Here is a 24,399-nt window from a genome sequence, read left to right on the forward strand (position 1 = left end):
GAAAGAAATAATGTCATTATATTAGAGAGAGGCATCAAATTATTGATTTAGTTGAGTGTTCATAATGTCAAATATTTATTTGATTGTACATAATTCTACTAATCATACAAGATTGATTAGTCCAAGTACTGCAATCTCTCCTCGCACTCTAGACAGAAGAAAATGAGATATACATGATATGAAAATAAGACATCTTCAAATTTTTGACCTACAAATATTTGGATTTGATTAACATTTTGTCAAAGTTTAAGATTGTTTTTATAAAGACTATAGGGAGAAAACCTCATCCAATGAATAAGTTTCTTCAGACTGGTAGCATTTTCAAAAAGGTAAGATCTTTAATGAATCAGGACATTTACTTTCCTCATTTTCAATATGTGCAAATGTTTTCTTGCTCATACTCCAATCTCTACCCTTTAGAAACAATGCATCCTATCTTCTAATGCTCAAATGAAGGGTAAAATAGAAACTGGATTACAAATACTAATAAAGGGAAGGGACAAATTTCTAGCATTCTCACATATGTAAAGCACATATACTCTTGAATGCAGATTAAAAGAGAAACAAACCCCCCATACATTCTATCCCCCATAATTCTAAATTGTAGTAATTGTGAAGCATGTTTAGCTAAATCATCTGTAAAGGAAATCATTCCCCTCTGATGTGTAATCATTATAATTAAGGTTGATATAGAACATTGACAAATCACAAATCATTATAATTTAGGTGTTTATATAAAGCATTAGATGATCATGTGATATCAGAAAAAGCAGTGTTTCAAATAAAATCTTGGCAACATCTAGCTTTAGAAAATGACATCACAGCTTTACAGACATAAGGGTGTTACATCATAGCATAGGAAACTTTTGTTTTATCTAAATTTTTGGCACAAACTTGTTTTTTGCACGTTACAAAGACATTCTCATGCCCGAAAGACTGCCAGCTTCTTTAGCTGTAAAAGTAGATGCTATCTTTCCTTACTTCTGAATTATTTCCTTAATTCTGAAATGCTGTTACCATACAATACCTCTTCAGTATTTTGCAGTACTATATATTACTTTCACTAATTTGTTACTTTAACTTTGCCATTTCCTACTAGAATCACTGATTGCTTATCAACTGCAGAAACAGTTGGTATGAAATCTGATCTGTTCTATTAGCATGATGTCTTTTGGATGTGTACAATGACTTTTACGCAGTGATTGCCTGCATAATGAAAGTAATGTAAAGAAAAAAAATATTTTTAGATAGCATTATTTTTTCCCATAAGAGGTGATGATGAAAAAAAAAGGCTTTGGAGTTGAATACCATTAAAATTAATGAGACGTTGTGGATTAATAACATTCATAGACACATTGACTGCTATAAAGCAGGAAGAAATGGCTGTGGTTTCCTTATCCCCGGAAGTGTTCAGGGCCAAGCTGGATATGAGCAACGTGGTCTACTGGAAGGGAGACAGAGGGGCAGAGGGGTGAAAATGAGATTATTTTTTAAGATCCCTTCTGATCCAAACCATCCTATAATTCTGATTCTGTGAAATAGTAGCAAGCTTTAATTCTCTCAGATCTTAGGAATGTTTTTCTTTAAAAAAATTAAAAAAAAAATTGGAGAACCAAGTCCTGCACTTGAATTTCCATAAAAGCCACCTTTAATTTATTTTAGTTATATGTATTCAGAGAGTTTAATACCCTGAAAACTAATCAGAAATACAAAACCTACTCAAACTCTTAGTCACTGAGAATGAGTCAGTAGCAATTCATAGAAAGGAAGAACTAGGAGCACAAAATTTGGGGTTTTTTTTGGTAAAATTCTTTTCTTACTGTGTATTTGATGTTGTTCTTCTGGTTATACACAGTAAAAATCGTGATATGAAAGCACTCTTGTATTATTGTTCCTAGGATTGTTGAACTTTGATTTTCATCTGCCACAAAGCATCTTATGTAACTGTAATTTATTGTGCTCTTCACTCTATCTATGTAATAATAATTCCTGCTGAAATTATAGGATTCACCTAACTGCACAATATTGCAACCTACCTCTGTGAACAGGTCATTATCTTTCTCAGCTGAGACTAAAAATTTCATAAATTCTTATGATCTAAGTTGTCTGTAAGCTTCTAGAGAAACTAAAATAATAGATTCTAGACCTTGCAGTTCATAAAAGAAAAAAGCGTACAGTACTTCTATGGTTCTAGGCTGATCATCAGTATTTTCTTGGAATAGCAATCAGTAGGGCCTTGGAACAGCAGCAAAGATTCTGTGATCATCTATTGAAAAAACACACTGGTTTTTCATTGGTCTTTTTTTTGTTTGTTTGGTTTTTTTTGCGGACAGCAATAAAATATGTAATTAATTTCAATGGGCTATTTCTTTCTTTTGTTGTTTTCATTCAGCAAGATACAGTGCCTGTGAGGATGGATTAGGATCTTATTTGTGGCATGGGACATTACCCCAGGCATTGACGCTTTGGGTTGTAGCACTATGAGTATATTATTACTTAAGGCAGAGGTGGCCGCATTTGCAGACTTTCTGCGTCTCTCTTCAGAAAAAACTACAGATTACTAAGGATGCAAGAAAAGCACAAATATATCAGTGAATACTATTCTATCTTAGCATTCTGAACACCAGTGCTGGCCTGGCACAGCAAGTAGCAGATGATCCCCTCTGTCTTGTGTAAAATGTGCACATAATGCGTAACAGTTCTTGGATCCCACTCTGCTGGGATAATTCTATATATCCTAAAAGCGTTTTATAGACAAGCAGCTAAATAAACCTGTATTTCATTTAAATTAAGGAATGAATTTCACAGCACAGCCAGCTATTTTGGCCTTCATTACAGCTACTATGACAGTGCATCTACACTATATTCTAGTCTAAATAATCTAGCTTCAAGATGATCATAAAATATAGGAAAATACATACAGACAATCCTGATATATTGTTTCTATCCAGTAGCATCCTGAGCAATTTTCTATCCTTCGCAACACAAGTGTTGCTTACAACACAACTCATAACCAAATGCAGGCAAAGGGTCCTCCTGCAAATTTGCAAAACTATCTATTCCACTTGTTATTATTAACCCCAAGCTGTGTAGAAGACATGTCAAAGAGTAGAAGAAGTCAGGTCAGAAAATACCCTTAAAAGCTGTAATCACAAATAATGGTATAAAAAGACTGCAGCTAAAAGTAATTAAAACTCTAAAACCTTGACATTTAAATGCTTGAGACAGGAGATTCAGGTGCACTTCAGAAAACAGTAGCTGTTACATGCTATTTTACTCAGATACAACTTCCATACACACTACAACTGCAGTTTTACAAAGGTATGCCGTGCATTTGGCCATGAATCCATCATCCCTAATACCTTCTTCTTAATCCAGTTCTAATCAGTGACAGAATGAATGTGCTAATAACCAAGGTCATGTAGCAACAATAGTTACAACCAGAGCAAAAGCCAAGAGAAACTTTGGCTCAGCAGCAACCCATGCCTGAAATTTACTGTCTCCTTTATTCAGGAAGTTAAAAAAGACATTACTTCATGTACCCACATAGCCCTGTAATGCAGTATTGCTGCTGTAAGAACAACCACTAGCTCAGCACTGACCTTGAAAGGCATCAGGGCTGAGGCTAGACGCACTTGCTGTGGCTGGCTCCCCTTGCCCTGCTGGCTGCTTAGCTTTACTTTGTTTAGCTGTGACAGCAATTTCTCTAGTTGACCAGATGTCTGCAGTTAATTTGTTTTACTTTTTTAATCTTTTCATGATACAACAAGTAACGGCAGTTGTTCCATGTATGCTTTTAGCCCCCACAGCAGCCAGCTGAGAGATCCATATGCAGTCTGAGAACAAATCTTGTTATGAGCATCATCACAGAAAGAGTGAACGAAATCCAAGTACATAAATGCGTAACTAGACACATGAAAGATTTACAGTTGCAATAAAAACATGACTGTGCAAGAAAAAGAACTGTAAACTATTGTGCTCATTAACAAGAGACTTACATAGATGAATAACTTTGGTCACAAGCTAAACCTTGAAAGTCTAGCACTTTCACTACAAGACTCTCAAATGGTAGAAGGTATCAGCATGAACTTGAAAACTCAAGGTTGTAGGGCAAGATAACAACACCTGACAGTGTGGATAAACGACACTATATCTCACCCACCTATTTGTCCATAGTTTAGATTATCACTGGAGCATGAAAAGCAAACTGACTTTTTGGAAACTGACCGCTAGCCATCTTTGTCAGATAAAACACTGATGTTTTCAAAAAGATACAAAAGAACCAGTGAAGTGTCATTAAGAAAAGTAGCAAGACTGTAAGTATTTCCCCCTACAAATTAGGATCCCTTCCAAGAGGATACTGCAGTTTTGAAGCTGATTACAGAGCTCTATGTAAAATGATTTTGAGAAAAAATGCAATGTATCTGGAGAAATCACAAATCATATTTTTCTGAGGTCTTCCTGAAAACTAATACAAGCTTCCTCATTAGCAAACAATGTAAACATATAAGATATACACAAAATGGAATTCATAGAAGAAGTACTTCAGCTGCTTAGCTACTAATAAGAATCATTACTAATATTGGCAACTCCTAGACTTAAGCAGCTATTATCATACCATAACAATTTACATAATTAACACGTTCTAACCATATATAATCATATCCTAACAGAAGTCTAAAAATCCCCCATGAACACAGATGTGCACATACACATTAAAAATGCAAGCATCCCCTGCACAGGCATGAAGAGCCATCCTTTGCAGAACAGAGAGAGGAAGCTTGGGTCCCTCTACTGTTAGCTAGCTAGTTCAGTCCTGCTCCTACGCCTCAGAACCTGCATTACTTCAAGCCTCTGGAAGAAGTGCAGGCCAGGAGCTCACAGAACGTTCCTGAGTTCAATTTAATAACAGAGTGCATTCTGCTGCCACATAATGTTTATGGCTGCACTTTGCTTTTCTGCAAGATAGAAGAAAACCTTTGACAGATACTTATCTTTATTAAAATAAAGTAGCCCTTGCATTTACAAAGAAATTCCAAAGTCTGAATTGATTTGTTATCTTAGACTGCTCTCCAGAAAATTAAAGATAGAAGTGATATGCTCAGTGCTTTTGTTACATCTTTGAAAATATTTACCTCACAGCAGGGTTCGGCTGCATTAAAGTAATTCTTTAAAAAGTACTTAAATTATATACTTCTCACTGCCATTTATTAAAACTCTTTCACTCCATCCAACCAGAGGTTTATGGTTTTTTCTTCGTGAAGTTTTACGGATTGCTTGAACACACAGGGTGTGTTAGAAATCATGGTCACAAAGTATCACAGATCAGCTTTCTATTGGAAGTATCAGAATGACAAAATCCACATTTTTACAAGGAGGATTGCAGAAACACCAAAAAAACCCAAAAAAGATGAAAAGTAAAACTTGCAAAAAAAGGATAGCAGATTGACATGAGAGGCAAGCAGCCATGAAATGGGGTGCGTGGCAGAGGACCATTACGACATGTCAGGCTGTACAGAGGATGTGACTTTCTGGAATAACATTCTCCTGGGAAGATACCTCAGCACTGGGAAACACAGATGCACTAGCCACATGCGCAGCTTGACACGCTCTAAGAAATAGACACATTTAAACATTCCATGCCATGATTGCAACCTCTCACCAAGGATAAAATAATCAACTCAAAGCAAAGTATCATCTTCTGAAAGCTACTACTTGAAAGCAATCACTTCGTTTACACAGTAATTTTGAAAATTTTGTATTTTGTAAACTACACTTACTGATGAGAAGTAACATAACAAACTGTATATAATTTTCTATATAATATTGTAAGAGACTTAAAGATCAAAATTGCCTCAAATACTGTTAAGATCACCAAAGGACTTTGCTCATTCTGGCCAAACCAACACCACGAGGCAACTGTTCATTGGTTACCACCCTGACCCCTGCCACCCACCCTGCCACTGTTGGATATGCCTTTGTGACTTCCTGGAAATTTGAACAGTAAGTTAAGTCACATGGCAGGAACTAGAGATAAGAAAAAGATGGTAATATTGTCCGATTATCTCAGACTAGGAAGAGGTAAACAAGCTGGGGGAACACTGATAATGAACACAAAGCATCCACAAGGAAAGCCAGCTCAGCAACTGCGCTGACAGTCAGCTCTGACTGGGCTCAGCTCAGAAGGAAGAGGCCATGGCCCACTGACTCAAAAGAAGAGGAAAACTGAGCATGGCACCACTCAGCATTGGGAACAAGCAGATCATTTAACCAAGAGAATGGCAGAACTGTGTATGCAATGAGCATTGATTCCTTTGCTTGCTAAAATGTACAAATGGGGAGAAGTTTGGAGTGACCTTGGACCCTCACTACTGAGAAGACCAGAAAAGGACCAGTGGGATGATGTCTGGAAACACAGTTGGTGATACCTTTTTACTTAATCTGTCTCTCTCACTCTTTTTCACTCCTCTCCTCTCTTCTTCTATTTCTTTCTATCTCTCTCTACCTCCCACTTACTTTAGGTGAAATTCATACTATTGCCTTCAGCATTTGGTCTCGTTTGCACCTTAATTTGGGCAGAGGCTTTGCTCAAGTAATGGGATCTTAACATTATTTTGTCATAGTTGGCAGGATACTGTGATCTGAATTTTCTTTGACAATAGTACAGTTCCCTCTAGGGGGGGTTGTGTGGTTCCTTCCCTGGGAACACTTGGAAACTTTGCCACAGCTTTCCTCTGAGGAAGGTTACATGTTTTCTCCTGTGGGAACTTTTGAAAAAATGGCTGTCCAGGGTAGTCAGTGCAAAAAAAGTATTTTTGTATCCTTCATTGAAAAATTTGTTAGTTTCCCTCCTACATGACAGGTGGGTTTACGCAAGAAAATTAACCTATTGGTTCCTCATAATGAGCTACTGCTTATTCAAAAATAGGAAGATGAAATAATCGTATCCTTATGAGATTTGGTGAAAGAATAGCACTTTCAGTTAAATAAGGAAAAAGAAAAAAGAATGCAAGTAGAGGAATTGCTAGCTGTCAAGTAAGATGATGCCCAAATTCTTCAGGCAGAAGTTTAGAGTATGAATGAGAAAGAGGGAGAATCTTAGGGGAATAACTGCAGGATGGAGAACCTCTAACATACTCTGAAACATGATCTCGTAACTCGACATTATTTTGTTCAGTTGGGAGGAGTTGGGAGACAGTGCATGAGTCTGTGGTTTTGCAAAAGAGCAAAATGTAACATTAACATTGACATCTGATGACAAGGCAGTAGCGTGTTCATACTTAATTAAAATTGAAACCCCAAATGACTGCCAGGATCAGCAAAGGGCTACTGAAATGGTGCCTTATGTATCTACTAAGATATCAAAGCCTGTTCATACATCAGGCAAGACTGAAATCCATTAATATTAATTCATTAGGATACTGGAAATCTGGGTATACTTTCAGGATGGCAAAGAGGTAAAATCATTGGAGTAAACAGAGCCAGTGTTATCTGCCAAACTGATAAGGTTAATTCATGGCTCCTGGATGAGAAACTGAAGTCTGCTAATCTTAACCCTAAAAGAAATCTGGGCTAAGCCATTAAAGCACTCCCTAATTCACAAATTCAACACTTCCCGAAATTTTGCAAGCAGTCTTATTTCCTCCAGATGTGAAATAAATTAGAGGAATGCCCCATGAAAAGATGAAGGAAGCAACAAGAGGAGTGCACCAAACACTTCATGAAACAGAAGGTAAAATTCTAAGGGGTAATCTGCCAGGAAGATAGTGTTGCTTTCTTCTCCTAGGAGTGCTAGCATTCCCTGCCCACACTGAAGATCAAAAGAACCAGCTCAGAGAGGGTGAATCAGTGGATTTACATGAGAAAGTTCGCAGAAGCCAGCTAAGAAGATACAATAATGACTTTTCCTTTAGGGCCTTTATCCTCCCTGGTAGACACAGGAACTCTGAATTAACACTGGATGGATTTTTCATCCTCCCAATAATCTGTCTGTAGTAGGCTGAATTTTCACTTTTCTTTTTATAGGAACCTGCCAACATATGACACCAAGCTGCATGAAACCAATGAAGCTTTTAATTGCCACCATAATTGCTTATAGTATCAACTTATTAATGTTTGTGATTTGTTTGTGTTTTCATTGCGGGTGAACCTGTTGGGAGACCACGTCTTATTCAAACCATTTTATGTGTTGTTAGTTTGATGTTCTGCCAAGCTTATTTTGTTTTTTACTGGAAAAAAATGGTGTGGGAAGACCTTTTACTTTTGTCTCATAAATGTATAATTTTGTCTAAATCAAATTTAGCCTGGGAGTTGGCATAAGAATTTATGTATACTTGGAATCATACAAACACATATTAACCAGTTCTGCCTCAAAAGGCTTTAGATTTAGGATGATTTGGCTACATTTTTCAGAGATATTAATGAGTGAGCTGAATAATCCTAAAAAAACAAATGTTCCAGGCAAAATGGAACGTTTCTTTTTTAGACCAGAAGGACAGACAGCCATGGACCAAAAAAGGGGCATGGGTATAACACAAAAAGGCTGTTTACCAGATCTTAAGCAACTTTACTTGTGACCAGTTTTGGAACAAAATATGTTATCAATCATGAGATATTCCAAATCAAATCAGAGATTTATATTCCCTGTTGAACATGTCTGATGTACACTGACTTTTTACAGTGTGTCCTAACAGAGTATTTTAACTTCACCTAATTTATTTTATTTATGCTAATCAATATAGTTACTCTAGTGCATTCTGTACCACATGCGCCTCTCAGTTGTGGGTGCAATTTACTCTGGCAGCAACGAGGGCCATTTGCACCCTGAAAAAAAATTAAAGAAAACAAAAACCCAAAAAACCCCAACCAAACCCCACAGAAAACAAAAACCCAAAAAAACCCCAACACAAAAAAACCCCAACCAAACCCAAAAAATCCCAACATAGAATTACTCAGCTGGACAGGAACATTGCCTATAAAATTCTTTCAACTACAGTGGATATTGTTGAAAGAGTACACTTTGAAGTGTTTATTTAAAAAAAATTGAAGTATGTAAGCATACTTTTTCAACAAATCCATTCACACTTATTCCCAGTGTGCAACTGTGTAATCAGCTGTACTAAGTGACATGAAAATCTACTTCAGAGCAGGCTAACTGACCCATCTTAACACATAATGTATGTGTTTATTGGGGATACTGGCCTATGGGACTTAAAAATCAAGATGCTCTCTGTAATTCTACGGCTAATGTTGGCCTACATCCAACAGACACAGTATTGCAGAATCCATCACATCCACTACCAATTAAACAACACTCAGATCCTTGTGTATCACTGGTAGGGGCAGTGCCTAATCAGGATTGGGTTAATAAGTGGAATTGGATTTGTATTTTTAATGATTTGCACAGCTATTGTACATGGTATGATTGCTTGTGTTGTTGCTTCTGCTGTTTCTGTGTTTTCTTGTAGGGCCCTCTATCTCTGTCACCCCCACAGACAACCCATGAACTGAGAAAGAGGCCCTGGAATCCAGTGTTTGAGCCACAGGGTGGTGTAAGAAAAGCCAGCTCAGCAACTGCGCTGACAGTCAGCTCTGACTGGGCTCAGCTCAGAAGGAAGAGGCCATGGCCCACTGACTCAAAAGAAGAGGAAAACTGAGCATGGCACCACTCAGCATTGGGAACAAGCAGATCATTTAACCAAGAGAATGGCAGAACTGTGTATGCAATGAGCAGTGATTCCTTTGATTGCTAAAATGTACAAATGGGGAGAAGTTTTGAGTGACCTTGGACCCTCACTACTGAAAAGACCAGAAGAGGACCATGGGGATGATGTCTGGAACCATGGCTCGTGATATCTTTTTACTTAATCTCTCTCTCACACTCTTTTTCACTCCTCTCCTCTCTTCTTCTATTTCTTTCTATCTCTCTCTACCTCCCACTTACTGTTAGATGAAGTTCATACTATTGCCTTCAGCATTTGGTCTCATTTGCACCTTAATTTGGCTAGACGCATCTCTCCAATAATCAGATCTTAACAAATGTAACTAAAATAATGTTGGAATAGGTTAAGCATGTCTTTACAAGAAAAATTCTGAAAGTTTCTTTCTTCCTTAGCTATCAAAAATTCAGAAAATCTGTACAACGTCTTATTCTTGAAAGTAACATCTAAAGATTAAAGTGTCTGGAGACACCGTAGGTGACATGATAAAATTGAAAAATGTACATTGTGCTTGTGCATCATCATTTCACTTACCAAAACAATGTGATTTGGAATTTTTAAAGCTATTTTAAGGATCTGGACAGCTAAGAATCTTTATAGGCTTATTAGAAAACAAGTATTCAATATTAAGACATCCACATTCTCAGCTTAATAGATGCATTTTACGAGAACAAATTTTCAAAAGGTCTCAATAGCAGTTTAAGTATTAAAGCAAAACAAAAAGCCTTCCTAAAGAAGAAAGAATATATGCACACCATACTGAAAAGACTCATAATATTTCCAAGACCCATTATGTTTTCAAGCTGGTTCTCACATCTAATTGAGAGAGACACCCTCTAAGTATCTCTCTTAAATCTGGAATTCACAATGACAAATCTACCCAAAGGAGGAATAGTTGCTTGAGTAGATACTGCTTCTCTGATTAGTTAGTAAGGTTGCTCTTGCTTACCACACAGTTTTTTTGCAGGAAATTTATGATGAGAAATTTTCTTATAAAGGCATATTTATCATTAGTCATTCTACTAAATTTGAGAGCAAACCAAAACTGTGTTAGTCATTTCATGACTGGCTTTCCTTCCCAGCCTTCCACCAAAAATTGTGACTGCCTATCACCTTTAATTCTGTTCTGCTTTATATGCCTTAAAAAAGGAAACCATTACTGTCCAATTGATAAGAATGTGTAACAGTTTGTGTAAGATTTGCAGATAAAATATTTATCTGCAAATATTATTACTGTTACTTAAAATATTAGTCCTATTAAGGACTAATATTTGAAATAACAGTAATCAACTCTTTACTCATAGAAAAATAGTTTTATGGAATAACAATAACAATAACAATAACAATAACAATAACAATAACAATAACAATAACAATAACAATAACAATAACAATAATAATATACAAGAAATAATGAAGGCATTTAAAACATACTTAACTATAAAGTTAACTCAAAACACCATTAACTTGAAGTTAGAAAATTCTGTCATGGTAGGGTTCCTCATTTAGAAGATTCAAATTTTTAGTTTTTCTTTAATCCCACAGATTAAATTTCACTGTGTTTTTTCCCACTTCAAATTAATATTACATCACAAAACAATAAGAAGGCCAGTGAAAACCCATCATGTTTTGATTTTGCCCAGAAAGAAAACCTGATATGACAGAATTAGAAAAAAAACTACATATAGGAAGGGTTCACACATCTTTGCTTGCCTGATACCTGACTGCAGGTCAGGTAGGAACTGTAGACAGTTCCACATTAAGCCAGTATTAAAAGACAACATGGAAAAAAAAAATCTGAATTATTTCTAAAAGCAAGTCAAACTACACCAAAAAAGTAGCATAATTAATTTTAAACACTTACTTGCTTCAGTAGACATTGTTCTCGCCTTTGTTTTCTCCTCAAGCTTTTTGACTTGTTTCTTTCTCTTTTACTCAGCTTTTGGTTGAAGGAGATACTCGTAGGCTGCACAAGACCACCAGGTGTGATGTACTGTTTGTCTTCTACAGCCCTTGTAGGTGAGGGAAGATTCATCACAAATGGTGACCCATCAGCAATGACAGTACCAGAAGATTGTCCAGTAACTTCAAAGTCACACTCACTTTCAGTGTCTCTGTGTAGTAATGTGGTAACAGAAGTAACTTGAAATTGTTTTTGTAGTATCTCAGCCCTGGAACTATACAGATCCTGAAAAGAACTACCACCTTTTCTACTGGCCTCTAATTGCAAGCTCCCTTGTACATAAGCAGGTGCATTTTCACTTGGGCCATGATAGAGTGGTCCCATGCCACAAGTTTCATATAACACAGGTGACAAAACAAGTCTTTCTCTGATATTTAAATCCAAGCTACATGATCTGTGAAAAGGACTTACAGTGCATGAATCTTTTAGAGGATAGGAAGAAGGAAGATTTCTTTTTTGATTTAATGTTTTTAAGGGAAGTTTTTTACTTTCTATCTCATATCTAGGAGCTCTTAATTCTAGACAAAGTGCTTCTGTTAATCTTCCAGCACCATTATTACTTCCAGCTGTGTATGAAAGCCCTTGATTTATGATTTCCAAAGTTGCAGTTACCACTTCATGGCAGGTATCCTTGTTAAAACCAGACTGAATTTTGAGAAGCAAATGTTTCTCTGATGATTTTGACAATTTAACAGAGAAAGGTGGCCGATCCTCAGTCCAAGTTTTGAAGAAATGTATATTTAGTAACTGTCCACAGGAACATTCTTTGTTGTAAACAAAGTTAAAGCCACCTAAGCAGGCCTCACAGAATGGACAGTGCAGTTTTCCAATTGTCCACTGTGCCTATTGACAAAAAGAGAAAAAAATAAAACATCCAACATGTTCACTGAAAATAAATGAGCAAGAAATTACTGAAGTTATTTTCTCCTTTAGTAAGAGGATTTTCTTCTTGTTTTTCAAATAGAATAAAAGATACTTCACAGCAGGAAGCAAATTCACCATAAATAATGTTCTGGTCAAAGCTTGGTTTGCTTCAGGGATAACAAATTCTAAGAAAACTACAACACACATTGTAAAATGTACAAGCTTTAAAATATATTTAGAATTTGTCCACAGATAGAATAATGCTGCAATACTAATGAAAACATTAGATCTTTAAAGTAGTGAAATCAATTTCCCAAATTAATCTGGAATTGGCAAGCACAGCTTCTCAGCTGAGTGTTCTGAGCACTTATATATTTCTTGCATACTAAGTACGGTGAAAGAAGATTTCTTACAAAAAGAATATAGCTTTTCACTTTGATTAACCCACAACAGCTTAAAATGGTATTTGTATTTTGGTGTATGTAGCATTACAACATAATCTCTCTGCAGAAACCATGACAAATCCTTAATACTCTATATATAGGGAGACAGTTATTTTCATTATTTATAATTTTATGAATTCTTTTCAACCCTGAAGGCACTTTTTCAAAAGAAAATACATATCAAAAATCTATAAATGCCTACATATTAATACAACTATTAGTCCTCCTATATATTTAGACAACCATTAGTATTTTCAGCAATTATATTCATTTGTCAGCAGTACTGTTGAGGACTAAAGTTATGCAAGTGTTTGTAGGATCAAAGCCCAGAGAAACAACATTATCAACTCCAGCCACACTTAACTGACTTGAGTGTCTAAAGAACTATGAATACAGAAGGTGCACAACATTTCTAGTTTAAGCATTGCTTTCAGTTGTAAATGCCCTTCAAGGTGATTTGGACAGCTATGTCCACAACTGATGCTTGTCCCATTCAAAGGTACAGAAAATGTCAGAAAGACCAATTTAGCAGTTTCAGAAAAAAACTCCAGCAACTTGTGTGGAAAAAGTTATTTTCAAAAAGAATAGTTTACACATAATCAGGCTTTCAAATTCTTGAGAATTCTGCAAACATTCACAATGGCTCTCAGTTTAATAAGACTGACCGATGTGTACACAGGCCATTCTCAAAGAAGAGTTAAGCTTCTTCAGAGATTTACTCTTAAGTCTCCCACAGTCCATTTCCCAGATGGCAGGGGCTAGACGCTAGACACTAAAATTAAGAGAAAAGCACTTTCTCGTGACTTTATTGGGTCTTTTTGGGATGGAATAGCATCCAATCTTCAAATGGAGAGGCAAAATGATTCACAGAAGGCCAGAAGCCTGCAAAAAAATTGACATGCAAGACACAGGAGGAAAAAGGACACCTCCATGCCCCATGTGCACAGAGACTGGGAGATGAGGTGTAGTACCAAGGAGCCTGGGACTGATTTAGCATGAGTTTGGCAATGGAGTGTGGAAGCACTGACTCAGTAAAAGAAGTAACAGCCTACTAGTGGAGGAGGTGGTAGGGGGAAAATCAACAAGATCTGAAAGAGTGCTGAGGATACATACATTTAGTGATGGACTGCATATGAAGGGAAAATGGAAACAGTTAGAAAAAGAAACCAAATCAAGCAATAAGTGATGGGTAACAGAAAATCCAGGTCAACAAAGGTCACTAGCAGCACTAGCTACATATTTATAATTATTGAAGATTAACTATACTAATACGTACATGAAATCCAAGAAGATTGGTTAAGAACAGGGACAGATGGCAAAAAAGAACCGGCTGGGAAGCAGTGGGTTTTTACAGCCTGCAAATAGACTTTGCGCTTATGCAGAATGATTTAGCCTTTGATTCAGGAGTCATACAGGAGAAAATAACACATGATCACAAAATTATTCAGAGCTCAGGAGGATCTGGAGGTAAGTCAGAATTGTTTAACACCCTGCTTTCCCCCGCACTTACCCATAAAAACACAGGATCTTGCCAGAGGAGACAAAGTGAATGAGGCAAGAGTTCCAAGGATATTAAGTGACACAGTGAACACAAAGATGTCAAAGGTGTACACAGAGAATTGCCTTGTCTGCCTTTTTCACCACAGGAGATTTGCTCCTCTGCATCCTTAAGCAAATGTGCCAAGCATTCAATGGGTTTTATATTTTCTCGGTCCCCAGTTTGACCCTCCAGGTTTTCAAATGCAAAAGCTAAAGGTGCAAAATAATAATTTAAAAGCTAAAAGTGAAAAGAATAATACTACTATCAATATTGAATTCAATTCTACTGAAATAATTTAAGAGGCAAAAAAACCTCTAAAAAACTGCCTTATTATTAAAGATTCATGGTTAGGTGATATTGTAAAGTGACTCATACTATAACTCAACTCATGAACTGTAATTTTCAAACATACCTCTAAGATTACTGTTTCTGAACATAACTATTATAACACAACAATGTTTAATTCATTGAAGTAGAGGATATCACTAATTTTAAAAAGTTTAATTAATGTTTAACAGAAAAATCCCACATAGAGGAATACAAAGAAGGAAGATTAAGGTTTTCTAAATTTCTGTATCCTTAGTTCTACAGTCATAACAATTTTTTTTCTCTTTGTGCATTATTTTGAGTATAGGCTTGCTTAGGGCAGAAATTACTTAAAATACAGCAAAATTTTACACTGAAGTCTAAGAAGTCTAAGGAATGCAAATAAAATTTACTTATCAAAATCAAATATTCATAAAAGAAAATCAGTGAGGCAAAAAAACCCACTGCTTCTGCTTATTGGTATCTATGCCACAACATTAACTTCTAGATTGTCAACAAGAAAATACCAACTGAAGCAGTCAGTACAACAGGAAACTTATGAGATGCTTTGTAATTTACAAATGGGCAGCTAAAACTCAAAAGCAGTGACACTGGCTTGTCATCAGACCTTTGAATTTGCAGAAAAGTATCTACTTTATATTCATATGACATATAAGAGCATATTAAGTATAAAAAACTTAAGTATAAAACACATCATATTCCAAAAACTGATCTCTTAACAAATCTGGAGTCCACTTCTATGGGAAAACGTGCTTCCTGTTGTCCCTGTCAACCTATACATCAAGATATCATGCTCAAAACAAAGAAAACCCCAAAGCCCAAGTAATAAATATAATATTAAGCATTGACAAACATGCAGATAGGCCCATGACAGTTATTTGGAAAGCCATAAATACATTCATCTGTTAAAGAGTAGGAAACAGAATTTATCACTCGTAGCACTTCTGCATATATTAAAAAGCAAAACAAAATTAAACAATATTTTAGAGAGGAAAAAAACGGTAATGGTAAATGGTAACGATAGACGTTCCTGAAAAGAATTCCCTCAGTTACAAGGTCTCTGTAACATATATGGACCTTGCCAGAATAGTGTCCTTGAAATTGTCCCCCTTAATTGTTTTACATGCTGAATAATGAAGATGCAAGAAAAAAAAATCTACTACCTTTTCAATCACACATTTCACCCACTCTGGAATGGCTTCTAAACTCACATGCCATACATTGCAAGAATTCTGAGCAGCAGCTGAAGGTTGTGATATCTGTTAATGAAACAATTACACTGTTACTCAAAATTTATGTAAGCTTTCTTTTCTTTGAATATAGCCAGAAGACAGTTCCCCAAAACCGGTAAACATTAAGAAATAAAAAATCTCAAATCTTTAAGCTAAAAATCAGATAGATATTGTCAGTAATTATCTATTTCTGAATCTAAAAATATTGGGCAAACTCCTGCGGAAATGTAGGCGTCTGGAGGCGGTTTTGTTTTGTTTAAAAGAACAGAAAGTATGCCGTTGCAGGCCTTCCAAGAATATCTGGAAATTGATTTTAGAATCACTGTGAGCTGGCATAATTTTTCAGTAAAGACAGAAAAATATAAGTTATAATTTACATAAAGACTGTGATCAGCAATGCACAAATGCAATGAGTAGAATTAATTTTCTGGGTTTTTTTAGAATAACTATCAGAGTAACCAGGTAGTCTTATCAACTTTTGAGTTTTTACAGCAATAACGTGATCAAATGAAGAGAAAAGAAATCCAAAAACCTGTAGCATTTCACTAATTGATACTAAAATAAAAACAATTGCCTAACTAAATAAGTGTTACAGGGATGGCTAAAATTATAAGGAAACTGGTGAGAAAGTCTTAAAATCAGCTGCTAAAATTTATGAATAAGGAAAGTTGTCAATGCCCATGTTATTAAAGTCATTGAAATAAAAATTTTATTCTGCTGAGAATTAGAAGTGGGGCTATAGATAGAAGATAAAAGCTTTTAAAAATTTTCCAAGTATTGCCAGAAGACAGATCCATTTATTATGCCTATGCTGGCTTTTTGTCCTGTCTGTGAAGATCATCTGCACTTCAATGTGCATTTAATTATTAGTGTTTAGACTGTGGTCTTAACTTCAACATTTGTTTTAAAATTTGTTCTGCATTTTTCTTCATTCATTATTCAGTTATGTCTCTGTGTGAAGGTCTAAAAATCATCTGTGAAAACACGCTGAAAACATTAGTCTTCTCATTCTAATACTGTCTTTTCCTCCCAACCTCTTTAGATATAGCATTAAATTACACTTTTTAATTTGCTATCTACATAAATGGAGGAGACACTACCTCAGCCATGTGCAATGATGGGTTGATCTCCACTCACAACTAAAAGCTCCACCATAGGGAACTTGGATAAAGATATCTTTTTATTTTCATTACATTTTTTTCCATGGAAGGAGTTGGAATTTCCACATTCCCCCCCAAAAAATCACTTCAAACCATGCATAAAAGAACCATCAAATATAAAGTGAGAAAATTATTCTAAAACTTCAAGCTCTGTAAGCAGAGTGATTAAAATGGGTTTTATTGATAATACTATCATGATCTTAAAAACTAACTTTGTTTCTACATCCATTGATTGTACCCCTCTCTAGAGTGCAAAAGAATGTTATTGCATTACTAACACATTAATAAAAAACATCACCACCTTCTCTTTTATTTGCTTTTTAACTTTGATTCAAGAGGCTGTAAGCCTTTTTGGCACATTTGGAAAGACCCTAGCTCTTTATGATTAGTAGCTGCCATTATAAAACAGTAGGAAATACTTTGTCATGGTTTTATTTTGTGTAATAATCCTTCTGTTTATTTTAATAAAAACAATATAAATTTCTGAGCAGGGTATAACCCTGCTCAGGGCAAACTAACCTTCTGAGCTATTTTTGTGCACAGACTACGGCCCACATTTAAAAAATGAAGAGCAAAATATCCCTGATGTAGGGATATTTTACACACAGTTAACTACCAGAGCGGAAATTAGAACCAGTCTTTAAAATACACCTTATACACAAAGAGTTGTCCATTAAGAGATATTAAAAAAAAGGACTGCTTTAAAACCATCAAAACCAAACCCCATTTTCTATATTAGAAATGGTAGTGCTCTATATAAGCTAGTAGCCAAGCGTCCATGAGCACAAGCCTGCATATGGCAGAACATGAAGGTGATCACTGCCTACTTGGCTTCACTAAAATTATTTCCTCCACTACTCTCTACAGAAATGTCTCTTTACTACATACGAGAGATTAAGTACAAAGTGAGGCTAAGTCTAATACTTCTTCATTGAAAATAAATGGCACCAGAAGAACTTACAAACTCCCTCAGAAGAAGCTATACTTACTTGGGATGTTTTTTTCTCACTACATTTTGCAAGAAAAACAGAATTTTCTATATATTTTCTACATCTCCAGCAACAGAGAACACCAGCCTCTTGATTGTTCATTATGTCAGCTTGGGATTTTGCAGCTCTGTATGTTGACCTGTAAAGACCACAAAGCATACAATTTGGTCACCCACTGAAACACCAGTTTTCTCTTGAGACCTTGAAGTCCATAAATACTCTCACCACTGTAGTGGAGACTAATACTCTACTTACAAACGTAATCTGATCTTATATAGCATGCCATCTAGATGTTTTTAATAGTAACATGAAACAGCTGGTTTTATTTCCAGGTTGCAAAAAGAACTAAACAGCAACAACAAAAGACAGCTAAAACCAAAATAAAATAAAACAAAACTGAACAATCAACCAAACAAAAATCTTGTCCAATATTTGGACAAAAGATAAGAGAACTGGACATATTCCAGTTTTTATGGAATACATACACACATATTATGCCAGATAACAATAATGAATGCCAACATAAAACTACAGATGACTGATTCCTTTCTCAACATGCACCTGGAGGCTTGCTCCCTTAAATTATTTTGTGTGCAAGGATGAACACTACTGGTGCAACCATTTTTCAAGACACCAGAAGGACAAGACAAATATTCTATTTTTCTCTTTTTGGGTCTTGCTGCATCCTGATGGTCTCTCTGGTCTTCTCTAGCTTCTTCCAAAATCTTCCCCTTTTGTCAAGTTTTCTCCTAAGACCCTCCAACTTTTCTTTTAAAGTACTTATGTTTTTACCCCCTTGTGCTAGCCACATGAAAAAAAATAAGAAAATCTTTTTCATCTACATAGCAACTCAAGCCCTGTAGTAGAGTTAGGCCTACTCCAAGTGCTGAAGTGCACAGCACTCATTGATGGGCATGCTGGACTATAAAACTAAAAATCAGTGTAAAAAGTTTCAGAGTCCAAACATCTAATTTTGCAACTATTTTAACATTTAAATTTTTTCAGTTTTCACTAACTAAAGAATCTTTGAGGTCTTCACTAAAGGCTGTCTGAAGAGCAGTTTGCCTTATTGAAAACATACAGACTTTTGAATTTTCCCCATTTCTACCTTTCCTTTTTCTGCCTTGTTTTCTGATTTAATTAAAGACAATGAAACACACAGAGAGGTTACTTATTATCTTTTATTTACATCTGAGGTCTTCATTCAGCACATTTTTTACTTTTCTACAAAAGTAAAGGTCTAAAATATAGTCTGACAAGGACAAGCAGAAACATCTATACATATAGTAGACTCTGAGTTTATGTGCAGTTTTTAACAATCAGATGGATCCTCTCTCAGCTTAAGAAGTGAAATTAAGGTAAACATTAAATATTTCCTTGCAATATCACAATTAAAAAGAATTTTTATTAAGGGTCTACTAACGAATCTTAGGACAGACAAGCAAAGGATCATGCAAGAAACAATTACATAAAAGCTAAGAACTTCTACTAGCAATCTGTCTTGTTCCTGACAAAATTTGAATGATTCAAAGACTTCGACTTAAGCAGAACTTCAGTTTTTACTTAACCAAAACTTAGTTTTTACTAACCTACCTTTGTCAGTGCTGCTACTTTCTGTATCAGACACATTTCAGAATGTAACATATAAAATAATGAACTTGTCTATGAATGATTTTTTTTAAAGTAAATTCATTCTCTGAAAATTTTTAGAAGTACTTTGTATCCCTTTGCTGTTATAACACTAGGCACCACAGGGTATTGAGAGAATGATTATCAGTTATGAATTTCTTTATATCACTCAAACACTTTAAAGCTGTTCTAATTAATTTAACCTTCACAAATTCATAATACACTTCTAGAATGAATCTAATTTTACAACAGTTCAGTGTGAGCATCAAATCTAAGATCAGCCAGGATGGACTGAAAGATATTTTGCATGCAGCTAGTTCATACATTCTTTTAGGTACAGTCATATCCTTATCTACCCAACTATCTTCTTGATATGAGGTGATACATACTTGCATCACTTTTTATGCTGTATTTTTTTTATCCAAATGATATATTTAAGTCTCTATATACATTCTGTTCCCCTTAGAGAACAGGATGTCTTGCTGTCTTTTGAACAGCTGCTTCATTTGAAGTTGATGACTGGAGCAGGGCAAAAACCACTTTGGGATAGACCTCTCAATAATCAGATGAAAGACTGATGAGCACCTACTCTATTTAAAAGCCAAGGTTCAAGTCATGCAAACAAAGGCTCTCTAAGGATCTCACTGGCATTTGAACTGATGTAAACATCCTCCTTCTCTATAACATCTTGCAAGATTTACTGCAAAATAAAACGTCTTTTAATTATTTATTTTGTTTAGTTAGTTATACCCTTTGAGAGGTACTTCTTAGTTCAGCATATACCTTCTATTTAAAATTACACTTACATAAGAGAAATGAGTGCATAGTATAAGTGTAATGACACACACAGCATGGTTGTATTTTATTGTGTTTTGTGTAAGCAAGAGTGCTGATAGTGAACTACATGGAAAAAATCCAAGTCAATTGGATACTTTTAAAAATATTACAGTACAGCAGGCTGAAGTGTTCTTCTGGCCTAGGAGTATTTAAAAAGTAAGCAGGCGTATTAAAATTCTGCTTGTCTTTTGCAGACCTCACAAAGAAGAGAAGAAACTCTACAGATGCATGTCAACACACTGCAGAAGTTTCTACACACATCATGTTTCTCATTTACCACATTAATATGCACTTTTATTTTGTTTTGCACGTAAGTTCAAATGAATGCATACGACCACGGAATTTTGAAGGTTTTTTGTTTAGTTAAATGCAGTTTAACCATAGTGTCTTAGTCTCCTTCAGCAAAAAGTGTCTACATAAAAAGTTTTTCATTTGGAACTCCAAAAATAGTGTCAGGCCCTGAGTGGGCCTTTTTATCTCAGTACTAGGTCACGTGTGGCTGCACTGCTTTCAGGTCAGTTGCTTTGTGTGAGCCTCCCTCACGCTTGCCTCCCAAGTAGCATGCAGACATATCAGAGCGTTTAAAAACCTATATTCTTCCATGGCGACTGTCTGCTGACCTTCAAACTCTTTTTTGTTATTTAGTACCAGTAAAACTAATATCAGAGTCCTAAGACTTCCTTTCCAAGTCAGTCTCGGTTCCCTTTCTTGGAACTCATTGGTCTAATCTTCTCTTAGAGACCTTTGATGAAGATTTTACAGCCTTCCCAAACTACTTCATTGTCTTCTTATCTTTTATTATTAACTTTTCCCCAAATACTTACATGGAATTTTCTTCTAAGTTCCCTTATTTGCTGTGAATACAGAGAACAAAATTGCTCCTTTTGTGCAGAATATTTTAAAACTTTAAACACTTATTAGATATTAGCTTCAATCTTGTCTTTGAACTAAATAAATCTTTCTCTTTTTCCTCAGAGATAATGCTTTCTTGATCTCCAACTGCCACTGCTATTTTGTGAACTCCTTCAAAAGGGTCAGCTATTCCTGCTGAATCCAAGTTCTGGACACAGAACTCACTGCAGTTTCACCAGCTGAGAGGACTAGACAGATTACAAAAATTATCTAAATCATCTAAATTTCTTACAAAGTTCCAATTGTATAATATATTACATTTTGGTCATTCTGTCTTCAAAAGGATTGCTAAAAAACATGAAGTAGGACTCCTATTAAAAATTCTCGTAGGTTCACAGTGAAGAATGAAACACAATCCCCTAAATTTCTGTTGAAATCCGGCCTAGAATTTCAACTTGCCCTTCATTCACAAATATATAAAAATGAGAAAAGAAGTGTAGCAACACAAGTGGTTATCAATGCCTTTTCTTCAAAAATCACTTATGACCCCTTTGGAGCATTGCAGCCATTAAAATTACAATAATATTTACACCATAGTAAGAAACTAGGGCACTGAAACTTCAGCAACAGTTATTGACAGTCTTAAAAAAAAATTAGATGAGAGTCAGCTTTGTAGGAAGATGATAGAGAAAAGCTAAATGGGCTGTTCTAGCCAACAAGAGTCCATATCCCGAGTTCCTGTTCCCAGAAAAGGAGGAACTGATACTTTACCAGACAGAGAGACAACCACGGGTGGCCAGCATGATACTTTTGTATCATGTAACCCATGTAATAAACCGAAGTTAAAAAAAAAAAAAAAAAAAAAAAAGTTGCTTGCAACAAATTTCTTGATTTGCTTAATCCCCTGCGGCTTGCTGCCTAAGTCAACAGGTCGTCCAGGCACTGCTGGATATGGAGGATGTAAATGGCTTTGACAGGGAGCAGACCGGGCGGGTCACTGGAAGATCACGGATCGGCGTGTGACCTCGTATTTCCAAGAGATCCCAGAGTCAGAGCTGCCTGTTTCATGCTCTTACACATCCCGGCACTAGTTGTTGCACAAAGTAAAGACCGAAACAAACAGGAACAGGGTGCCGCTGTCCCCGCACAGCGCGGGACACCAGGCAGTCACTGCCGCTGCCCCCAGGCACCCCGAACCCGCCCAGGCCCGACCGGCTGCCCCGCCGAGGTAACCCCGGGAGCGAAGGCAGGGGCTGCCCCTCAGGCGGGCGCCGGGCTCACCCGGGGGCGGACAGCCCGGCCGCTCCCCCGGCTGCGGGCGGCTGTCGGCACCGCCGCGCTCACCCGCGCCCCCCGCGCCCCCGGCCCGGGCCCGCCTTGGCCCCACGGGCGGCTGCGGCGCCTCCCGCCGCCCCGGCCCCGCTCAGCTCACCGGGCCGCGCCGTGCGAGGCTGCGAGGAGGAGGCGACGGCACTGGAGCGACCGGGCGGGCGGGGAAGGGGCTGCGCAGCAGCAGCTGCTCCCGCGAACGGGAAGAGACGGGAGACAAACGGCGGCGGAAAGCGCTCCGGCAGCGCGGCCCCTGCCCTCGGGAGGCACACGGCGGCAGCCCGGGCCGCCCTGGCGGCTGCTGCGGCCGGCGGGGGGCCCTCGGCGGCGGCGGGGCCAGCCCTGCTGCCGCGGGGACGGAGGCAATGCCCGCGCCAGCCTGCGCCGAGCCCTGAGGCCGGCACGTCCTCTCGTCTCCTGACTGGCACAGATGGAGCGGGGTGGGGTCAGCGCCGGCGGCAAGCTGTGACCAGGGAGAAGAGAGGCGGAGAGAATTAAGGCTAAAGAAATGAACGACAACTTTTCAGTGGCCCCTGGGGAAGAAACTGCGTTCCCTCAGGCCGGAGGAATCAACCCAAACCCAGAGATGGTAATCTCATAGAGCGAGGCCAGGGACATGGCAGGGACGGGCGAGCGCCCGCCGGCCGTCACCTGCAAGGCTGGGTGTCCTCAGAGCCCCCGGCTGCCCTAATGTACAGCAAGAGAAAGGAGGAAGCGTTAAATGACACGGGGCGAGGGAGTGAAGAACACTTATGAATCGGTGTAGGAAATTGCTGCACATCCGGCGGGGCTCCATGGAAGGAAGGGCGGCCTCAGGCCGGTGAGCGTGTGTGCCCAGAGAACCGAGTGGGCCGCTTCCATCCCTGCAGCGTCCCTTGCACCTCAGCGGGGATTTGGTCTCTTGCGGTGACACTGTGGCTTGACCAGGAGCTGATACGTGCTGACAATCTGCTCATGAGGCTAATGACAATCTTCAAACACGAGAATGGAACAATTTTAAAGCAATGTGAGAGTAAGAAAGGCTGGAAGATTGCTGACGAAAATTAAATTAGAGTCTGTTCACTTCTTTGCCTGTGGAGGTGATTTGGAAAAATCAAACCTTAATTTCAGGCTTTGTCCTATATTTATGATATATAATTTCTGTGATCTTACTTATATTTCAATATACAGTCCCTGCAGGTCAAGACAAAATTATATTATTAGGTGGCTCTAACATCTGGGCTCTCATGGAGACCAAAGTGCACTGCAAAGGTTACAAAGTACACAAAGATTACAACTTGAGATGTAGTAATCGCTACTTTTTCTTAGTGGAGAGCCAGTAAAGAACATCACAAGTAGGATGCTCCCAATAATTAAATTATGTTTTATTCTGCCATGTGCAGTACAGTAACTGTAGAAGAAATGGACTATTATTTTCAAATAATTTATAGAGTGCTACAGTATGCTCAAATTTAGACTAAAATGACTATTAGAAAAAGCAATATTTATCAGTCATAAAGAACTGCAGTTTATAAG

The 24,399-nt window shown here is 37.4% G+C and overlaps 1 protein-coding gene across 5 annotated transcripts in view; it reads right to left on the bottom strand.

Annotated features, from left to right (window-relative positions):
• Positions 1-23,081, bottom strand: part of RNF180 (ring finger protein 180) — a 69,981-nt gene extending 46,900 nt beyond the window's left edge. For 3 of the 5 annotated variants that reach the window (XM_058044437.1, XM_058044434.1, XM_058044433.1), the window contains exons 1-3: positions 18,238-18,471; positions 16,020-16,115; positions 11,584-12,525 (exon numbers count right to left, since the gene is read on the bottom strand). In XM_058044437.1, coding sequence (XP_057900420.1) covers positions 11,584-12,525; positions 16,020-16,115; positions 18,238-18,396 — 1,197 coding nt within the window. In that variant the 5' untranslated portion in view covers positions 18,397-18,471. Of the gene's footprint in view, positions 1-11,583; positions 12,526-16,019; positions 16,116-18,237; positions 18,472-20,455; positions 20,661-22,987 lie in introns of those variants that run through there. The other 2 variants (XM_058044435.1, XM_058044436.1) reach the window with 2 other exon arrangements.
• Between the last annotated feature and the right edge of the window lie 1,318 nt (positions 23,082-24,399).

This window comes from Melospiza georgiana, chromosome Z, assembly GCF_028018845.1.
Source record: "Melospiza georgiana isolate bMelGeo1 chromosome Z, bMelGeo1.pri, whole genome shotgun sequence".
NCBI classification, from domain to species: Eukaryota; Metazoa; Chordata; class Aves; order Passeriformes; family Passerellidae; genus Melospiza; species Melospiza georgiana.